General features: G+C 37.4%; 1 protein-coding gene and 1 long non-coding RNA gene across 2 annotated transcripts; both read right to left on the minus strand.

Moving 5' to 3' along the window:
* Positions 1-1,063: 1,063 nt before the first annotated feature.
* On the minus strand, positions 1,064-4,511 carry LOC124262171 (heat shock factor-binding protein 1-like). Its single transcript, XM_046696630.1, has 3 exons — positions 4,359-4,511; positions 2,429-2,495; positions 1,064-1,643 (listed from the first exon to the last, which is right to left on the minus strand). The coding sequence occupies exons 1-3, from the start codon at positions 4,428-4,430 to the stop codon at positions 1,555-1,557; spliced, it is 228 nt and encodes a 75-aa protein (XP_046552586.1). The 5' UTR covers positions 4,431-4,511; the 3' UTR covers positions 1,064-1,554.
* An 8,799-nt stretch (positions 4,512-13,310) lies between these two features.
* Positions 13,311-14,324, minus strand: LOC124263009. Its single transcript, XR_006894749.1, has 3 exons — positions 14,202-14,324; positions 13,879-14,038; positions 13,311-13,730 (listed from the first exon to the last, which is right to left on the minus strand). It is a non-coding gene; the product is annotated as an uncharacterized LOC124263009 (long non-coding RNA).
* Positions 14,325-21,869: the final 7,545 nt, after the last annotated feature.

A 21,869-nucleotide genomic window follows, 5' to 3' on the forward strand; every position in this document is an offset into this window, starting at 1 on the left:
CATGGGATCCAATACATCGGGTCAGATATTATACAAACATCTCACTGAGACAAATCACAATACCCATAAAGTTGGAAATTTAAAGCTATCAGGGTTTCTGGTAATCTGTTATGACCTAAAGTGCAGATGAACTTTCTTATTAAATTTGGGAGAGACATTGTGGAGCATCCAAGACAGAACCATTAAGAACCTGCTTTAATACTGAATATACTGTAAGAAAAAACCATTTTAGTAGAAACTAATTCAAAATTCAAATGTTTGCCTATGCAAGGTTCCCTCATCACCTTTCAATACATACAGCTGTTGTGTAATGTAGCAGGTTCAAATGTAAGACAGCTATGAAATGAATCTGTAACTTGTGAACCGTAATCCTTGTATGGACTCTGTAAAACCGATCATGAGATCACCGACTGATAATGAGGTGATGTGAAAAGCAGATGGACCAAAGAATTACTACCTGTTTTTGCAGCCATAGCACACCCACAATTATCTTACCTCACACACAAATGTCATTTTCTGATTGGCTATAACTCTTCTATTATTTTCAATGTACCCCACTTACAAGCGAGTAACATTTACTATGTTACCCGCTGGGAATGCTGAACTGTGGGAATTCATTTGGTGCTTCGTGTTAGTAATTCTTTATCTCGAATAATTGAGTCATGTATGATGTACAGAAATTACTGATGTTTTGCAAATGCAAATCGAAGAAAGGGTGATAACTCTAAATTAAGTCTTTCTTGTCATCTGCGAGATGATTCTATGTCATATGAAAATCAATATTGGCTAATTGCCTAACTCCAGTACTCCTTATTATGATCCAATACCTGTGCTTCAAACAGTTCAAAATTAACATTGAGGTATTCGGTAAGATAAATATATTGTTCACTGGTCCCTCGGGGCCCATGGGTCGATGTACCCTCTATGTTTGTTTATGTTCCCTGAGACAAAGATAAACAAACATAGAGGGTACAACCCATGCCCCCCTTGTGACCAATGAACAACTTATAACATCACATGGTTGGTTTCCAAGTTGTCTCATTCAAAAACAAATACAAAATTGTAAATTTGATTATGTTTTATTACGTATATATTTAATGCACACATCACAAATATCAACATTTTCATGATCAAATTAAGGCCAGTTTATCTCTTTTTACACTTTCACTAATACGAACAAGACCTTAGCATTCTACTGATTTGAAAGTTTGACAGACAAAAGCATTATTATCAGTACAGAACAATGGAATGCTTTGGAAATGGACATGCATCAGTTTGTAATGATTTTGATGTTAACTCCTAATGAGAGTGAAAGTTATGAATTTGGAGAGACACTAAAATGGTTTGGTGTAATCAAAGCCTCCCATTCTTGGACGGACTGTTGAACATACATTCCATGGGCTAGGCAAGTTTCCATCAGATCATATGAAACATCTACAAAAGGCCTTCTACAACACATGTCTCCATTACAAGGAGACTGTCACAGCCATTGTATTGAAAAAAGTGACTTCATTAAAAGTGACTTCATTGCGACGACATCATCCATGATTTTCATCACACACGGCCATCCTCAACTCCAGCTTGGGTCATCAAGTCCGCAATATTCTTCTCAAGGTCATCAATTCTGTTTCCCATATCATCAAGTGAGAGAGTTAAAGAAATCAACACAAATGTAAAAATGTTCAACTGATACAAGACCAAAGAAGAGGTATGCTTACATTTACAGCTGAAACGCCTTGCGTCAAACTGAGAGTGAGATGTATTAAATTTTCAGTTGTCTTGAACTTAATTCCAGTTCTTTTCAATTCATTCTATATTCATCATCATTCATACTCTGATCCACAGAAAGGGATGTGTTAAATTGTCACTAGTATCATTTGGGAGTCCCAAGAATCCCAATTAAATAAGATATTCCCCTGATAATCAGAACAGTTGCACGCATGCACACACACACACACCAAACTCACCTCTCTTCACACACAACTGACTGATCTCTATGTGATTGCTGAAATTACACTTAAGGCAGGAGGCTTTTTATTTACTGCTCAATGTCCAGTTGAGTTCAATTGACTTTGTTCGTCATCTTCAACATTTTTCCATGTCCCCATTGAGTTCATTACGAGGTTCAACTGTATTTTGGCTCAACATAATGACATGTCAATGACCTTCAGAAGGTACCAAAAGATTTGAAACTTTTGGTTTTGTGGTAGAATCAAGGTGGTGGCAATTTTGACTAAACTACATGCATTGATACAGAATGAAAAACATTTTTCTATTATATTCGGACACACCTGAGCATTGTTTCAGGCAGAGTGTGTACTGCAATACTGCATTCAAAATTGACAAGCTGATGATACACTTAACACCAACTACCTCCCAGAGTGTATACAAAGGACATTTGCCTGAACATTGACAATTGAAAGGATATTCCTTGTGATGATTTGATCTGACATGACCTGGAACTTGTCCTGCATCTGCTGGAGTAGGTTCTGGACCTGAAATACATAAGTATACTGATCAAGTTTTGTACTGATAGCTCATCACAACTTTATCACATGTAACCAAACATTAAATAATTACTAGGTATGTGCTGTATCTTCACTAGTCTATGCTCTCAATGTTCGTATGTCACTACCAGTGGTGAGAAACTGTCATGGTGTCACACACCATGTTGTAAATCCAGCTAACCCACAATACAGACTAGCAGGCTGGTGACATGTCAAACCCAATGAACAGTAACCATAGTCAGTTCTATGGCAGATACAAATGTTACTTTTCTGGAGCACTTTCCTTTCAATTTGACCCATTTTGGGAGTTTATTCTATTCATGGATACTGTATTGGTCCTTGTAAGTTAAATGCAATTCAACTTATATTTTATTCAAATTTTATTTGTATTTCCTAAATCTGCTGTAACCATGGGGAAGAACAGCAGCCTGTGACAGCCTATTTAATCCTAATTTTACAACTTGTGATGTGTGATGATATAAAGAAACGTAACCTCTCTTGACCTTAGATTAATCACTCTGACATTTGACCCTTTCCAAGCCACAACTGAACCATGTATTCAGCAAAAATGTTTCACCCCAATTGCAAAATTGATTTGGACTGTTTGTCATATTGTATGTGAATATTTGTGAGTATTTATATAGTTCATATCCATCTGAGCCATACAAAGTACAATTCACATTGAGTAAAATACCACAAAAGGATTCAGGCTCATTACAGTCCTTGAACCCTTGAACACACATTCATAATCAAGGTTTACTGTATAATACAGGAGACCTTGGATCCATGTAACATATTGATGGAATTCACAATAGCCAATGTGACATTACACCATCCATAATCCAGCTTGGATACGGACAAATGAATGGAACAACACCTGATTGTGTCTGTCTTCGCTTGCCTAGTTACCAGCCCTGGAGTGCAAACACCTTGAGGTTGCTTACACATGGGATCAATAAACATATAACACTCTTTTATGTACAGTAAGTCAAAACAAAACTATCTTTCAAATTGAGTCCTAGGCATTCTAGAAATCGGTGAGTCAATAATAAAGCATACAACGTTATGGATAATAACTTCTTGTTTATTGCATAGAGTGTTTCATAATTTTAGCTTGATAACGGGGTAATATTAAGACTGAAACGTTGCTCTATGCCAAATAACAAGAAGTTGTTATCCCTGGGGTTGTAACTTATGGAAGCTTCATTATCAACTATCTTGCCTTGTACCCCAAAAGAATAGGACCTGCATAAATACATTTTGTCTTCTAACATAAACTGACGACTTTCGAAATATATATATCATAAATCTACATTTGAAAATGATTACTTATTTAAACTCAACAACTTGGCCTATTCCAGAAGCCCCAAATCAACAATCTTGACAAAACTTGAAAACATTGCCACTAACAGTGACTCATCTGAATGTAATTGGCAAATATATTTCGCTGACATCATGTAGATTAAACTGTTACATAGGGGATGGAGGCTGACAGTCCTTTCGTGGGTGTGACAAAACATTACTGGCTAGATCTGGGTATTTAGCAGGCCTTTTTGGAAGATACAAATGCAGCACAATCACAAATACAAGTAACAGTTACGCTGGAGTTCCATGAACGTGTCTGACAAAGTTGCCAGTGTCCAACTGTACCATGCAAGACGACAGTAAATCACCTGTCAAAACCCCAAACAAGTTGACACATGACTAGTTCAATAGTACGGGGAAAACAGGAAAACAACATTCGGCCACCATTTGTCAGTATTTACCTGCTGTACACTTAATTAGGTTTCGGTGCACAACACAATGTAAGTAGTTATGTACCATGTAGGATAACAGTTATAAATTACTTACAAATGTGGTCAAATCCTGAATGTTCTTGGGATCGGAACCGTTTGCACCGTAGTCTTTACCTAGATCGGCCATTCTGTAAACTCGCACTGACTGATAGTTGAAACACGCATGCGCTCTTTATTATAGGAACTGCGCGCCAGCAAATCTACACAGCAGTTGTTTCCCTTCTTCAAAGGCACACAAGAAATCCGTACTGGATCTATTCAAGCTAAGAACAATACCTGTTCTGACTTGACACTTCACCGTCATCCCCGTTGCTTAGTAAACAACGATAGGATTAGCACTGTGACATTATTCTCCTGATTAAATACGTATAAATCAAATGCAGGCCTGTAATGAATCCACTGATACGTGAAACTGCTAATTTGTCCTCTATTCAACTTAACAAACGACAACTAATTTGTAATCCGCATTAAGTAGTTAATGTAATTCTGGTAGCCGTAGTGATATATGTAAACTTGCATCGTTCTAACATAGAGACTAAAACTATAAAAGAACGTCACAAATGTGTGTTATTGTATACCGCCAATACACATGGGTCCGGCTGCTAACTGAACTCTCTAAATGTAATTATTTGTACCCTATGATTCAGTAAGCGACACCCAGAGACAATTACATGTTTAAAAAAATCCCACCTTTTAGTGCCCTTCAAATCTTGAAATCTTTTCCCAAGAAACCACAAGACCCAGAGGGGTTTGTATTTAAAAGTGGTTCGAAAATAGTCTCCATAAGATTACCCGAGCATTTCCTTACCCAAACTAATCAACAGGTGCGATCCTAAGTATTTTCAGCAACAAACACAACTGGTGACAAAAACATGAAATAGTTGAATCTTTTGGTTGACATTGCATCATTATTTACAGCTATTAAAAAGACTGATTGAGGCGGTTAAAATTTGTATGCCAATAAAGAATTATTTCCAGACCAGGTTTTGGCCGAATTTAAAAAACACACACATAATCTTATATAGTGTAATATAGTAATACAGGAGATCAAACGTAATGATGTCTTTCAAGGAAATAACGTAAGCAAAACCCCGAGGCTTTAGGCAGGGGCGGATACAGCTTTTTGAGAAAGGGGGGGTGCACACTATTGATTAAAGGAGGGGTGCACACTTCATTTTCACCCGAGTTTCAATGGTCATTTAACAAATTTTCAGCACAAAAGGGGGGGTGCGCACCCCTGCACCCCCCCCTCTGGATCCGCCTATGTAAGGTACTACGTGCATGCATCGATCGTGTATGTAAACCATTGTCTTGCCCGTTTCCTATCAGTTAAAGCCAGTTGATAAACATAGTTTTGTCTCTGGGTTCATTTTGGTTCACATATTTTTAACGAACGGCTGTTTTCAATACGCAAGTGAAATGAAATCATATTGTAAACCAAAAGTCACTCCGTTCTTTAATCTGATGGGTTGAAAAACGTGATCAAATGGTATTCGATTCCCGGAAATTGCTGCGTATTATATACATACAAACATCGCTCACACCATTGTATTGTTACGTCGTCAGCTGAGATGACTTCATTCAAATCATATTGTGACGTAAAGTCCGAATGACGTCACAAATGAGCAGTTCTAGATGTAAGCTGGGCCCCGTCTCGCATATCGTAATTTATTACCCACGTGGTCAACGTATGGGAGTTGCATACTAATCTCGTACGTCACACGTGTGTCGTATCGCGTTGACCTGTGTCGTAACGACTTGACCTGAGATTCTAACGATTTGATTGGATAACCGATGACCTCTGTTAGGTCACATTCTGACGTAACTATTTTTTCATTCATAACAAACACGTGGATCCATTCATTCTACAACTAAATGCATTGTGGGAATGTAAACATCGCGAACGTTGCCGTGTCGCTGTTTTATTGTGAGTCGAACTGAGACATTATACCCGTCGAAAAACGTAAACGCAATGTTTCCACCAGTGATGTTAGCCGAATGAAGCAACTGCAAACCAAGAAACGGGGTGCTACGGAGTAGTTTACTGTAGGAGGCTGTACGAGGCGATGACAACTGACATGCATCGTGACGTCGGTTACCAAGGCAGTGACGTCATTACAGTGTGACGTCATGCAAATATTGTACTACAGTACAAAACTCTTCCGCAACCTCTTTATGAAACCGGTTTCGGTTTGAAACCAAAATATTAACAAAACTACGTTATTTTGTCAATTTAATGCATGTAAGACGTGGGTAATAAATAAAATACCACACTCGGTCTCATTACATACGAATTATACGAAACTCGTGACCTTCCTATGTTATCTGACCTCGCTTTCGCTCGGTCAGATACCATAGGAAGGACACTCGTTCGTATAATTCGTATATATGAACCTCGTATGTTATATTATTCTCTATTTATTACCCATGTGGTCAACGTATGGGTAGTTGCATACTAATCTCGTACGTCACACGAGTGTCGTATCGCGTTGACCTGTGTCGTAACGACTTGACCTGAGATTCTAACGATTTGATTGGATAACCGATGACCTCTCAATTAGGTCACATTCTGACGTAACTATTTTTTCATTCATAACAAACACGTGGATCCATTCATTCTACAACTAAATGCATTGTGGGAATGTAAACATCGCGAACGTTGCCGTGTCGCTGTTTAATTGTGAGTCGAACTGAGACATTATACCCGTCGAAAAACGTAAACGCAATGTTTCCACCAGTGATGTTAGCCGAATGAAGCAACTGCAAACCAAGAAACGGGGTGCTACGGAGTAGTTTACTGTAGGAGGCTGTACGAGGCGATGACAACTGACATGCATCGTGACGTCGGTTACCAAGGCAGTGACGTCATTACAGTGACGTCATGCAAATATTGTACTACAGTACAAAACTCTTCCGCAACCTCTTTATGAAACCGGTTTCGGTTTGAAACCAAAATATTAACAAAATACGCTATTTTGTCAATTTAATGCATGTAAGACGTGGGTAATAAATAAAATACCACACTCGGTCTCATTACATACGAATTATACGAAACTCGTGACCTTCCCATGTTATCTGACCTCGCTTTCGCTCGGTCAGATACCATAGGAAGGACACTCGTTCGTATAATTCGTATGTAATGAACCTCGTGTAATATTCTCTATTTATTACCCACGTGGTCAACGTATGGGTAGTTGCATACTAATCTCGTACGTCACACGAGTGTCGTATCGCGTTGACCTGTGTCGTAACGACTTGACCTGAGATTCTAACGATTTGATTGGATAACCGATGACCTCTCAATTAGGTCACATTCTGACGTAACTATTTTTTCATTCATAACAAACACGTGAATCCATTCATTCTACAACTTAAATGCATTGTGGGAATGTAAACATCGCGAACGTTGCCGTGTCGCTGTTTAATTGTGAGTCGAACTGAGACATTATATCCGTCGAAAAACGTAAACGCAATGTTTCCACCAGTGATGTTAGCCGAATGAAGCAACTGCAAACCAAGAAACGGGGTGCTACGGAGTAGTTTACTGTAGGAGGCTGTACGAGGCGATGACAACTGACATGCATCGTGACGTCGGTTACCAAGGCAGTGACGTCATTACAGTGTGACGTCATGCAAATATTGTACTACAGTACAAAACTCTTCCGCAACCTCTTTATGAAACCGGTTTCGGTTTGAAACCAAAATATTAACAAAATACGCTATTTTGTCAATTTAATGCATGTAAGACGTGGGTAATAAATAAAATACCACACTCGGTCTCATTACATACGAATTATACGAAACTCGTGACCTTCCTATGTTATCTGACCTCGCTTTCGCCTCGGTCAGATACCATAGGAAGGACAATCTCGTTCGTATATATTCGTAGACTGGGTGTCCACATGAGCACGAGGGCTGTCGATGATGTCTATCAAACCTATCAGCATTCAAATCAAATCAGTTTAGATCAAAAATAATAGTTTTGTTATATTGTCTTAATATTGAGTTTTTGAATCGGGATAAAGTATCAATATTTTGAATTTCCGAACTTAGGGATTTCCAGTTTTATTGTATCAGGTAGAAATGATCTGGCATATGTCGTCGGTAAGATGAAAGATTTGTAGATAATTTCTAAACTTTTACGCGATAATCAATATTTCAAACTTCTTGAGCATTTAATCAGTGGGCTAACTTTCGTTTCATAGAGTTTATGTGAATATCCCAATAACAATTATTTTGAAGGGTCAAGATGCTTATGATTATCTACGTCTTGGTTATCACACCGTTCATTGTAAGATCAGGCTCAATGCTTCTATTTAGTTTTCTACTGAACTGTATTGATTTTGTTTTGTTAGGATTGAATGAAACCTTCCATTCTTTGGCCCAATTTGAAATTCCTAATAAGTCATTATTTAAACAGTCTGCAGCTATGTCTGGATCATCAATTATAACGCATAGAGACGTGTCGTCTAATATTACTAGCAATATCATCTACAATATCATTAATATACATTATGAACATTAGGGGTCCTAAGACTGGGTTTCAATATTACTGTGTATCTTTCATCCTGGCACTAAAACAACTTAATTTCAACATTTAACAACCTACACAAATTGTTCTACTCACTAGAGGTTTATCTTTCATCATGAAATTAATCAACTTTTAGCTGATCCCAAATTTCCTTGACACAAATCACTATCCAATTTGTAAAATTGTTCTACTCACTAGAGGTTTATCTTTCATCATGAAACTAATCAACTTTTAGCTGATCCCAAATTTCCTTGACACAAAACACTATCCAATTTGTAAAATTGTTCTACTCACTAGAGGTTTATCTTTCATCATGAAACTAATCAACTTTTAGCTGATCCCAAATTTCCTTGACACAAAACACCAAACAACAGCTTAATCCCTCCCTTGATCTCATCTGTATACTCTATGCACTAATCCCTCCCTCGATCTCATCTGTATACTCTATGCACTAATCTCTCCTTGGGTCAGTCCATTATGCCAGACAGGTAAATGCCGTGTGTTGTTTTAACTAATTGTAGGGGTACTGGGGTGTAGGGGTAATGGCATGTAGGGGTTATGGGGTACAACCATTCTCTATATACGAGCCGGTACAGGCCAAAGAGACGATGGCTGAGAAGGCCTACGAAAAGCCAACATTGACAATGTTATGTCATTTTCCATTAGTTGCTATTTTTAGACGGCCGCGCTGTCCTTCATCTTAAGACGTCCAAAACACATTTTGTATCGTTTTAAAAAATCGGCCATGCAGGCGCTTGAAAGACCTTTGAAAATATAAATTGTTCTTATTTTTTGGAAACTTCGTTTTCAAAATTCTTACTTTCTGTTATTGTACATATTTGATATCAATATTCACGAGAAATAATAGTAAACGTAAATAATCGTTTTATTTGCGTGAACAGATCGTCGCTTTTCAAATACACACCCTAATTTCCCTATGCGACAAAGATTTTTATTATAAGCTTGTCAGAAAACTGAGCGAATAAAATCATATCTGATGTATGAACAAGACAAATATGCAGGTAATTTATACATGTGGACATCGGTCGAGCCAGGGTTACAAATTAAATCTCGTAATGCAAATATTCCAAACTTTCCTCGCGGATGACGTTAGAAAGGTATACATGTTTTAGAGTGGGTAGGTGTGCCAACAGGCCCAACACTGGCACAAAATCAGTAGTAAGTCGAAAAATGAATTTATAATATTTTGTGGCGATATATAAGTATTGAATGATTCACTTAGAAAATGCTGAATGTGTCCTGAAGACACTTTAGTACAGCAACAAGAAAACTTTGCATCAACACCGCGGCAAACTCTTTGTTCATCAATTTTCACCAAATATTAAATCAACATGGGTAGGCTTTTTAAGCAATATGGTGTTGTCATCAATACAAAGTGGTTATATGAAATTGAGCAATATAGATAAGGTGTGAAAACGAAGGCGGAGCAAACTCTACTTGTTTAAAATGTAAACAAATCATCACAATTCAGATCTTACACTGTGTAGTTTATAGATTTATGAACGTTTGATAATTAGTTGGTTTGAACATACTTTTAATAGGAAATTGACAATGTTAGTGTTGCAATTGTATACAAAATCTCGTACCGTTAGACAAGTGTCAGCAGATCTAAATGTATTCTACATCTGAACATAATGTTATGGTTGAAGGACCGTAGATCCAATGCAACGTTCACCTTTCAGATCCTATGAAACTGCATCACAAAATACTTCCGCATCCAGTGGTTTTAAATTCAGTAATTTCTTTACATTTGAAGATATGGCTAGTACTTTATTAATAATGATGCAAAATTAGTCAAAATACATATGCACAAACAGGAGAATATGGGAATCTAAGAACTAAATTATATATCAGATAGGGCCATCCAAATCGCTATTACGTGCTTTCTCATGTAGTGCTTTGTCATCTTTCCTTATGAATTGTGCAACTACCAAAACATATCCGCTCACATTGTGGAACTCTGTCTTAGTATAGTTTGGTTCATGGTGAACAAACTATAACGAAAATATAGCGTCCATATCCAGAACAAATTCTCTCCAAGTATTCTGAGTTACATTGACCTAGTGTTAAGCATGTCGGAGGTATGACCCCTTATCTTTATACGTGTATGGCCTCTCTGTCGTCGTTTGACGTCATAGAACAAAATCCTTTTTCGACATTTCTTGCGAGTCATTTTTAAGATTGATCGTATAACGTTATGCATAAGCACACAAACCCATTTCATATATACTTATGTCGTTCGGATATCAGGCTGTATTTTCTTCGCTCACACTTTCCGTAACGATGCCAAATTAAAAAATTCGTAGCACAGTGCTTTCATCAATACACAATCAAAAGCGGAGATATTTACTGCTTTTTAACGCATAACAAAAATTTAACAGTGTCTATTTCTCAAACCGCCTGAGGTAGGTGCACTCATATTTATACCAACGGATAGGAAACTTAATATTCTACATTTCTATGTAATTTTATAGCCATACGCAGATACAGGACCATGTAAGCGCAATTCACGCACAACATTCACTTTTCAAGTCTTATGATTCCCAGATCTTTAATCGCGACGGAATCCAGTTTGACCAATCCGGATGTGACGTCAAATAAACGAGCAGAGCGTTTTAAATGGTAGCCTATACCGGCTCCTAGCTTTGTCGAACGTTAGCCCGCGCAAAGGGATGCTACCATGGGAGACAGCCGAAACGGCCGAAACGGCCGGCTGATAACATTGCACTGCTGTACCCGTACTCTATGTCAATGAGTGCAGACACAAATACGTGTGTAGACCTTTTGGTTTACTTTTGTGTTTACAATGTCGATAAACATCATGTGTTGGCAAACACTTGATGTTTATCATGATGTTTATCTCCCGATTCTAAGATGCCTAGCGGTTAGAACAATCGAAAAAAATAATTGGTGATACATTATCAGACAATAAAGGATTGCTGAACATTGTTCCTTTTTCATAGTTTTTGATGACGTAACAATTGAATGACGTTATCCAAAGATCGTCCTACTGCGCCATTCTCGTGTGCCCCTCGTAATCGAACCATTTTACATTACTTATTGAAGCAGTCATAACGAATTTGTAAGCGACGTCACGATGCATGTCGCTTGTCATCGCCTCTTGAACCGTACGGTATTAAAACCTCCAATGATCATCTACAGTAAACTACACCGTTGCATCCAGTTTCTTGGTTTGCTGTTGCTTCACGCAGCTAACATCACTGGTGGAAACATTACAGTTTATGTTTTGAATGACGACGGTTAAAATGTGTCATTTTTACGACTCACAAGGTTTCAGCGACACGGTAACAGTTCGTATCATGTTTACATTCCACAATGCAATTGTGGAATGTCGACTCACAAGGTTTCAGACTTCGTAATGTTTTACTCAACTTCCTCTGGATGTACTGATCTAAACTTACGCTGGTAGTAGCAATGCAACGTTCATATTGCCCCATATGGTTTACGTTAATGACAGATGTAATTAAAATAATTCAGAGAAGATATTTAATCCGAACGTAAACCGTCATCAAACTGTTATCATTTGTTTTTTTCTGGTAACGTTCGTCTTAACGTAGGGGGCAGACACATCAATAGAACAGCGCGCCAGCTAGCCCTGTGCGAGGATTCTTAATTTAGGTCACCGACACCGTCGTTTGTTTGCTGCCTTAAATTAATCGTAATTATCTTTAGAAAGTATTAAATTTGGCTTCTTAGAAAAGAAATGTATAGTGTAATAAAACATGGTGGTAGAGCGAAGTGTATTTCTTAAATCATTCACCTAAAATGACCAGCCGGTACCTCGGTAACATAGCAGCATTGGGCCACTGCTGTAAAAAAATTGGGACAATGCTGATTATCAACGTTGGCCCAGCATTGGCCCAATGATGACATGCTATAGTGTACATGTGTAGCCAATACTGTGCTTTCGTTTTGCCAATCATATCACCCTGGCTTTTCAATGTACATGTGTGAATCTTCATTAATTAAGGCCAAGAAATTGTATCTTGGTTTTCTCTACCACCCAACTCTTGTATTTGTAAAAAACTGTAAAAAAAATACTGTAAAAATAGGACTGCGAAATGAACATAGAACTTTGACACTTTATTGCCAATTACCAGTTGAAAGTTAAAATCGAACAAGAAGGAAATAAAAAAGTGTAAAAGTTATAAGAAACAGGACATATGTTCATTTACTACTCACCAGTTGAAAATATCTCTGTTTAATAATTGTACAATGTTATTACACTTACCAAATCAATCTCGTTTAATAAAAATGGTATTACACGGAAGGTCGTTTAGTATCCTCTATATATCAGTATTTATCATCCAAAACTGTGTTCCACAAGATATATTGCTTGTGTGAGATCAGATGATATCTCATAGGAGATATTGTTTTGACAGTAGATTTTGCACAATGCTATGACGTCATGAACGTGTGGTGATATGTTTGATATCAAAAGACACACGGGTGAGATTCTCTGTATATCTAACAACAACACAAATTTTTTAACAAATACCTTAGAATTGTGTTGAGATATGAAATTCAATAGTGCTGAAATGTGTATATCACATAGTTGAATATACGAGGTTGAAAACCAAAATTCATGTGTATTTTTAACAACTTTAATTCTCTCTTTTATTAAATAAATGCAATGAAATAAAGATTTTAATGAGTGAATATGAAGATTAGACAATGAGCTAAAGAATAAGTAAGAAACAGTTCGTTGGGGGTTTGTCTCAGCTGCAGCAGCAGCAGCGCACTTCCTCTGCTGGGCAAGCAGGGTCCTTTCCCTCCTCCCACCGTCCCTGTCGGAGCATAGGACGCAGTCGGACGCGCACGCCTTCAAGCATACCGGGCTCATCCTTGCTGACTCTGAAATGGATACTGAATTTGAAAGTAAAAAAAAGCTGCTATATTAATAATTTTCCAATTTCATAACCATTTTAATATAAATTACTATTATGTATTGTCGTATATAAAGTCACACTTACTTAGAGGGATCGTATGATTGAGAACTTACTGAAAACATCTTCCTTCAGTCTCATCTGTTGAAAGGGTTCTTTTCCTGAAGTCCCCCTCCAGTTCACCTGCATGGCGACTGAGTGTGTCATCAGCATCGTCAAAACACTCCGGTTTGTGTCTCCTGTTGACACCCCTCCTGCCACTCCAAGTTGCCCAACCTATTAGATTGTGAAGTTTTCAAAAATGATCTTCCATAGGATTTACAACTATATATAATATTCCATTACATCATCACTATCAATCGGACTTGGATTGTAAATATTGTTTACACAACTCAAGTAGTGAGAAGAATGAAATTAATCTAAAAACAATTAATATTACCGCTGATCTCAATCTTGAGGAGTCCTCCGTAGAAGAGTTAGCTTCCCTCAGTTCCTCGATGGTTTTGAGATGGAGATTCAGCTTCTCTGCTGGTGTCAAGTCCGTGGAGCCAGACTGCAGTATCCTCAGTTTAAAGGTCACATAAACATAAAAAGAGCCTAGGGGTACAAATACATAAATCACTAACTGGCATCGTTATAAATGAAACCCCGTCATTAAAACTACTCATTTCGACCTTTAATTGACTTAAATCGACCTTTTTGACAACAGTGCACAATTCTCACCCGCGAACGAAATTTCAACCAATCAGAGCGGCGCGACTCTGTGACGTCATATGAGGAATAGCTTGGAGGGCCGTGCAGAATTCATCTACATTTTAGGGGTTAAATTATCTTGTTTACAGGCTTGTATAAACCTGAAATCGTGACAATTGTTGTGGAAAATGAAAGCTATATGTTCTCACAATCTACTGTCATTTAATTTTGTCTCCTGCTTTGCCTAGTTTCCGAGTTACAACTTGTTTTCATAGACGATTCTGTCAAAATCGATTGGTGTCGTTAGGCCCTATTTGTATAATGACTGATCCAAATTGATCCCATTTCTGTGTTTTTTTTACCTCGATATTTAATCATGTCATGTAAAATTCTGTTTGTATTCTCAAAACAGTGTCGGCCCATAAGTTTTCACATGCAATACAGCAATTAATACTACACATGTTATTTGTCATCATTCACTTGAAGGTCAGTTAATGAATTTATAACAGGTATAATTAGTGGTAACACACTTAGATTACCCGACAAAGGTTCCCATTTGGCATTTCTTGTGTCTGGAGTAAATATTCAACATTATAAACATCGATCAAAGGATTAACCGATAACACGCTGATTGATTAATTACTTTTATCTTACACAGCGGAATTGTCAAAGGTAGTGTTTATGTATGTAGATTTACTAATCTATACTGAATACCCTCTGTCGTGTCGGTGTCCGCGTAAAAACAACGTCCTTCTTTCAAAGGATTAACCGGCAATACATTGATTGATTGCCCATTATTGGCTAACTAAATTACTGTTTTTAAAGAAAGGCGGACATTATGCAATTAGTTGCCAGGTGTGCTTTCTTGGGTGACCAATGAGACTATACACCAATGCCTGAAAAGATTGATCACTTTTTCGTATATTAAACTGTTAAAAGACATATCATTTGGAACAGTTTTGTGGATATTGATGGATACATTCCTCGAACAAGGTAATGGCCTGATATTGTTCCTATAACTTTAATCTGTTTTAATTTTAATATTTGCATTTTGTTTTTATTCATTTGTCGTAGCATTCAACAGAATCATTGTTTTCGCCGTGAAATGTAATGAGACAGACAACATGCACTAGGGTGTGTGTGCGAATTATGATTCACATTGGCAAACTATAAAATGTCTAGATATTACAGTTCTGTTTTAAATTCACTATAAGTATCAGCAGATCGTCTGCTTTTTATTTAGTTTCAAAATGCATACAAGTATGATAATAAACTAATTAGGATTATAAGACCAAATACAAGACGCACATTGACTAGTATCTACATACTGGTGAGTGGACATTAACCATGGGAATGTAGCAAGAAATTTATCGCGCAGTATTGTGACTTCGACCCCACCTCGCTTCCGTGGAAGAAATCGTTATGTTATAAGTTGTGTCATGCAAAATCCGTTTGGTTATAATTCCAATACATATTTAACTACGAGTAGAAAGTAGTCTTGATTATCTAACTTGATGAAAACAAACTATAATCTCATTAATTCTAACAGATTTTTTATTTTTAAAATGGCGGCGCTTCTGTCGGGAACATCCGCCAGTCTGAGGATAAATGGTATTTAGGTTTGTTTTCACCGAGTTACAAAATCAAAACTACTTTCTACTGGTAGTAAAATATGTATTTTATTGATGGCCAATAGGATTTTGCATGACAAAGCGTATAACATAACAATTTCTCTCGTGGCAGCGAGGTGGGTTTCAATATAATACTACTTACAATATTATTGTTACTTCGACCACTTCCGAGGAAGAAATCGTTATGTTACAAGTTGTGTCATAGAAAATCTTTATGGTCATCAATCATATGCATATTTTACTACAACTAGTAAGTAGTTTTGATTCTTTAACTTCCGTGAAGCGATCTGAACACAAGTAAGATATCGTTTCAGGCTTCCACAACGCTCGCTTCGCACTCACAAACATAACCCATTTAGCACGAACTGCGGGGTCCTGTGGAAATATGTGCATGGGGACACCATCGCCCGACCCCTAGGAGCAATTGACGACAAAGCAACGATTCGGCATGTCGTCGTTGATGTCGAGAAATCATCAAAATGATGAGCGTGCTACACATTTTCTATACAACTAACTGAAAATCGTTCCTCATATGACGTCACTGCAGTGCTCCGGCGACAGAGTTACGTAACCTGTCTGTGGTTTCGTTGGCGGGCGAGAGGGAAGCAGGCGACTTTTGGGCCACTTTTAATCGCTCGGTATTAAATAACCACAAGTTTTTAAAGAATAAATTTGGTGTTCCGCATAAGACTAACCACCAATCTTTCATATGTAATGGTTAAAAGAGTAACAAAACAAAGTTTAGTGGTTCTTTTAAAGGTCACATAAACCCTAGGGGGTACAAATACATAAATCACTAACTGGCATCGTTATAAATGAAACCCCGTCATTAAAACTACTCATTTCGACCTTTAATTGACTTAAATCGACCTTTTTGACAACAGTGCACAATTCTCACCCGCGAACGAAATTTCAACCAATCAGAGCGGCGCGACTCTGTGACGTCATATGAGGAATAGCTTGGAGGGCCTGTGCAGAATTCATCTACATTTTAGGGGTTAAATTATCTTGTTTACAGGCTTGTATAAACCTGAAATCGTGACAATTGTTGTGGAAAATGAAAGCTATATGTTCTCACAATCTACTGTCATTTAATTTTGTCTCCTGCTTTGCCTAGTTTCCGAGTTACAACTTGTTTTCATAGACGATTCTGTCAAAATCGATTGGTGTCGTTAGGCCCTATTTGTATAATGACTGATCCAAATTGATCCCATTTCTGTGTTTTTTTACCTCGATATTTAATCATGTCATGTAAAATTCTGTTTGTATTCTCAAAACAGTGTCGGCCCATAAGTTTTCACATGCAATACAGCAATTAATACTACACATGTTATTTGTCATCATTCACTTGATGGTCAGTTAATGAATTTATAACAGGTATAATTAGTGGTAACACACTTAAATTACCCGACAAAGGTTCCCATTTGGCATTTCTTGTGTCTGGAGTAAATATTCAACATTATAAACATCGATCAAAGGATTAACCGATAACACGCTGATTGATTAATTACTTTTATCTTACACAGCGGAATTGTCAAAGGTAGTGTTTATGTATGTAGATTTACTAATCTATACTGAATACCCTCTGTCGTGTCGGTGTCTGCGTAAAACAACGTCCTTCTTTCAAAGGATTAACCGGCAATACATTGATTGATTGCCCATTATTGGCTAACTAAATTACTGTTTTAAAGAAAGGCGGACATTATGCAATTAGTTGCCAGGTGTGCTTTCTTGGGTGACCAATGAGACTATACACCAATGCCTGAAAAGATTGATCACTTTTTCGTATATTAAACTGTTAAAAGACATATCATTTGGAACAGTTTTGTGGATATTGATGGATACATTCCTCGAACAAGGTAATGGCCTGATATTGTTCCTATAACTTTAATCTGTTTTAATTTTAATATTTGCATTTTGTTTTTATTCATTTGTCGTAGCATTCAACAGAATCATTGTTTTCGCCGTGAAATGTAATGAGACAGACAACATGCACTAGGGTGTGTGTGCGAATTATGATTCACATTGGCAAACTATAAAATGTCTAGATATTACAGTTCTGTTTTAAATTCACTATAAGTATCAGCAGATCGTCTGCTTTTATTTAGTTTCAAAATGCATACAAGTATGATAATAAACTAATTAGGATTATAAGACCAAATACAAGACGCACATTGACTAGTATCTACATACTGGTGAGTGGACATTAACCATGGGAATGTAGCAAGAAATTTATCGCGCAGTATTGTGACTTCGACCCCCACCTCGCTTCCGTGGAAGAAATCGTTATGTTATAAGTTGTGTCATGCAAAATCCGTTTGGTTATAATTCCAATACATATTTAACTACGAGTAGAAAGTAGTCTTGATTATCTAACTTGATGAAAACAAACTATAATCTCATTAATTCTAACAGATTTTTTATTTTTAAAAATGGCGGCGCCCTGTCGGGAACATCCGCCAGTCTGAGGATAAATGGTATTTAGGTTTGTTTTCACCGAGTTACAAAATCAAAACTACTTTCTACTGGTAGTAAAATATGTATTTTATTGATGGCCAATAGGATTTTGCATGACATAGCCTATAACATAACAATTTCTCTCGTGGCAGCGAGGTGGGTTTCAATATAATACTACTTACAATATTATTGTTACTTCGACCACTTCCGAGGAAGAAATCGTTATGTTACAAGTTGTGTCATAGAAAATCTTTATGGTCATCAATCATATGCATATTTTACTACAACTAGTAAGTAGTTTTGATTCTTTAACTTCCGTGAAGCGATCTGAACACAAGTAAGATATCGTTTCAGGCTTCCACAACGCTCGCTTCGCACTCACAAACATAACCCATTTAGCACGAACTGCGGGGTCCTGTGGAAATATGTGCATGGGGACACCATCGCCCGACCCCTAGGAGCAATTGACGACAAAGCAACGATTCGGCATGTCGTCGTTGATGTCGAGAAATCATCAAAATGATGAGCGTGCTACACATTTTCTATACAACTAACTGAAAATCGTTCCTCATATGACGTCACTGCAGTGCTCTGGCGACAGAGTTACGTAACCTGTCTGTGGTTTCGTTGGCGGGCGAGAGGGAAGCAGGCGACCTTTTGGCCACTTTTAATCGCTCGGTATTAATTAACCACAAGTTTTTAAAGAATAAATTTGGTGTTCCGCATAAGACTAACCACAAATCTTTCATATGTAATGGTTAAAAGAGTAACAAAAAACAAAGTTTAGTGGTTCTTTAAATAATTGTTAAATGTTTATATTTACGCTTCTAACCACATTCACTAAAATATATTTTCATGTCTTCTTTTCCTTGACTATCTATCATCCTCTGCCTCCGTGTCGAGGTTAGACATGTCAGTGGCAAGGGGAAGTTTCCCCCACACCTTGTCATACGACTCTGTAATTATTGAAGAACACTTTTGATTAACTCATCATTAACGAGTATGTCAGATATGATTAACTAAACTACCCTGATTAGCTGTATGTCGTTTACTTACCACTTTTGTATACATGACTGTGATGGTATAGGATTTCCATGTCTCCTTGTCGGAGAGGCAGCAGGTCTTCACTCCCCTGTCCAGTTGCTTACTGTTCTGGAAGTTGGACTAAAAGTAGTACTCTCTTCCGTGGAGCCACGTCATTGGTCTTTTGAAACTTGACTATGTACTACATTTCCTGTCATAAAGCACTTGTCACTTGAATTTACCGATTAGAATGGCATCTTTACTACTATTTACAAAGTTGTGTATGTACTTAGTATTATCATTGCACTGTTTTCTGTACCAATGAAACAACATACACACTTTACTGAATGTTTAGATGTAGCAAAGGAAGTGCAATAAATGATTCTTTTTCAGGTAAGAGTACATATTTCTTTTGAATTTGTGATAATCCCCCAACGTACAGATGGCCACTTTAATGGGAATCTTTAAAAATTCCACTTGCTAAACAGGCAATTTACCGACAAAAAGAAGAAGAAAGTTCAAGTACATTCCTACAGAACTTCCCTGGGATGTATTTTGAATACAGAGTTAGCTTATCTGACAGTTTGTTTCTTGCAGTTGCTTCTATTCTATGTCCTACAGAAACTGGACCCTTCATCCATTAGAATAACTAGTGTGTTCATAACACCAAATGCGTTTAATGAAGTGGAAACTGGGTAACCTTACCTATTGATAATTGAGGTGATCCAAATAAATAATGCTCTTCATCAGCCATTTCATCAAATACATATATGTCAAAATGCGATGTTGGGGAATAACAAAATGTCCTGAATCGATCATAGTTACCCCCATCATCACTGGGGAGGAGGAGGAGAACAGCAGATAATAAGAGATTAAAGTTTTGAAAACCCCGCCCATTTTCAACTTACATGAGTGCACATAATTTGTGTTTAGAATGAACAATTTTATGCACGTTCGTATGTTCATATTTACCAGTCATCTATTTCAAGTCTACCCAAGAGTCAATATTCCAAAGAAAGAGACATAATGTTCGTGACACATGATAGCTTTATATGGAAAGCTATCAGCTTTGAACAAGAGCAGAAAGTCTGCTAGTAACACTAGCTGTTTAACAGTCGTAAGCCTGAAAGTAATTCATAAGAAAATCACAATGAAACGCTCTTTAATCACACTGGACAGACTACATACTGATTAAATATCCGTTTCTTCGATCAGACCATTCGGAATATCCATGCACACAGACAGATTATTCACAGGGTTATGTTCTCTTCGCGACAACAATCAATCACAGTAGCTGAAAGGTAAATGATTTGTAATTGATACAAGCCCTTTTGGGACAAGATTTGCTGGAATTAATCAATCGAAATGAAAAGGAAACACGTAAATCTAGTGTAACAAGACAAAAACGGAAAACGCAAAACTTGGAATGCAACACTTTGTAACACCAGCACGTCGAGTCAAAAGTGATATCTGTATCATAAAAAACTTTGCATTAAGCTTTGCAATATATAAAAATTGCCGTTCCACTAACCGATCTTAGCCCTACGCCAATCGTAAACCCCTAAAATCCCAATCTTAGCGTGACGTTACGATCGGCATACCGTTCCACTAACCAATCTTACCCAAGTCAATCGTAAAGTTAAGATTCAAAGTCTAAGTTGCTCATGACCAACTTAGGATAGCTAAAATCAATCGTAGAGAAACCAAAATGGTGGCTTTCCTATTCTATGTGAAAAATAAGAGCGAGCATTTCACCGTGAGCGTCCCCTAAAATCCCCCATGAAATGAATTTGTATATTTCTGTGATGTAAACAAACACTGCACTGAAGCCTTACAAATGTCAGGCCAGTCTGACCACTGTCGTCATGGGAACACAACCGAGCGAGTCGGTGTAACACATTTGTACAACAATATTGCAACGTCATGGTTAAGAATAGGGACGGGTCATGAAGTGAACAATGTTCTGAAACAAAAAGATACAAATATGTTTGATTTCACGTGCGCTTATTTGGTGGGGGGATTCTAAAGGCAGGCCGCGTGTTATTCAAGACCACTGACAGATTCTAGATACGTTATAGAGGATGCCTCGTCACGCCTTGTTTATTCTGATTGACAAGGTTCAGGCACATAATAAAAGCTCTGACACAATTGACATTTTTAAGTCCAGACTTAAAACCTGTTCTCAGTATATTACTTATAATCTCGGCTGTAAATACTCTCGTGTAAATTATCTGTACATAGCGCTTTGAGCATGCCCCAGGATGTGGAATAGGCGCACTATAAATATGCATTTATTATTATTA

This window comes from Haliotis rubra, unplaced genomic scaffold (genome assembly GCF_003918875.1).
Source record: "Haliotis rubra isolate DU_JTF1 unplaced genomic scaffold, ASM391887v1 Scf12, whole genome shotgun sequence".
NCBI lineage: Eukaryota > Metazoa > Mollusca > Gastropoda > Lepetellida > Haliotidae > Haliotis > Haliotis rubra.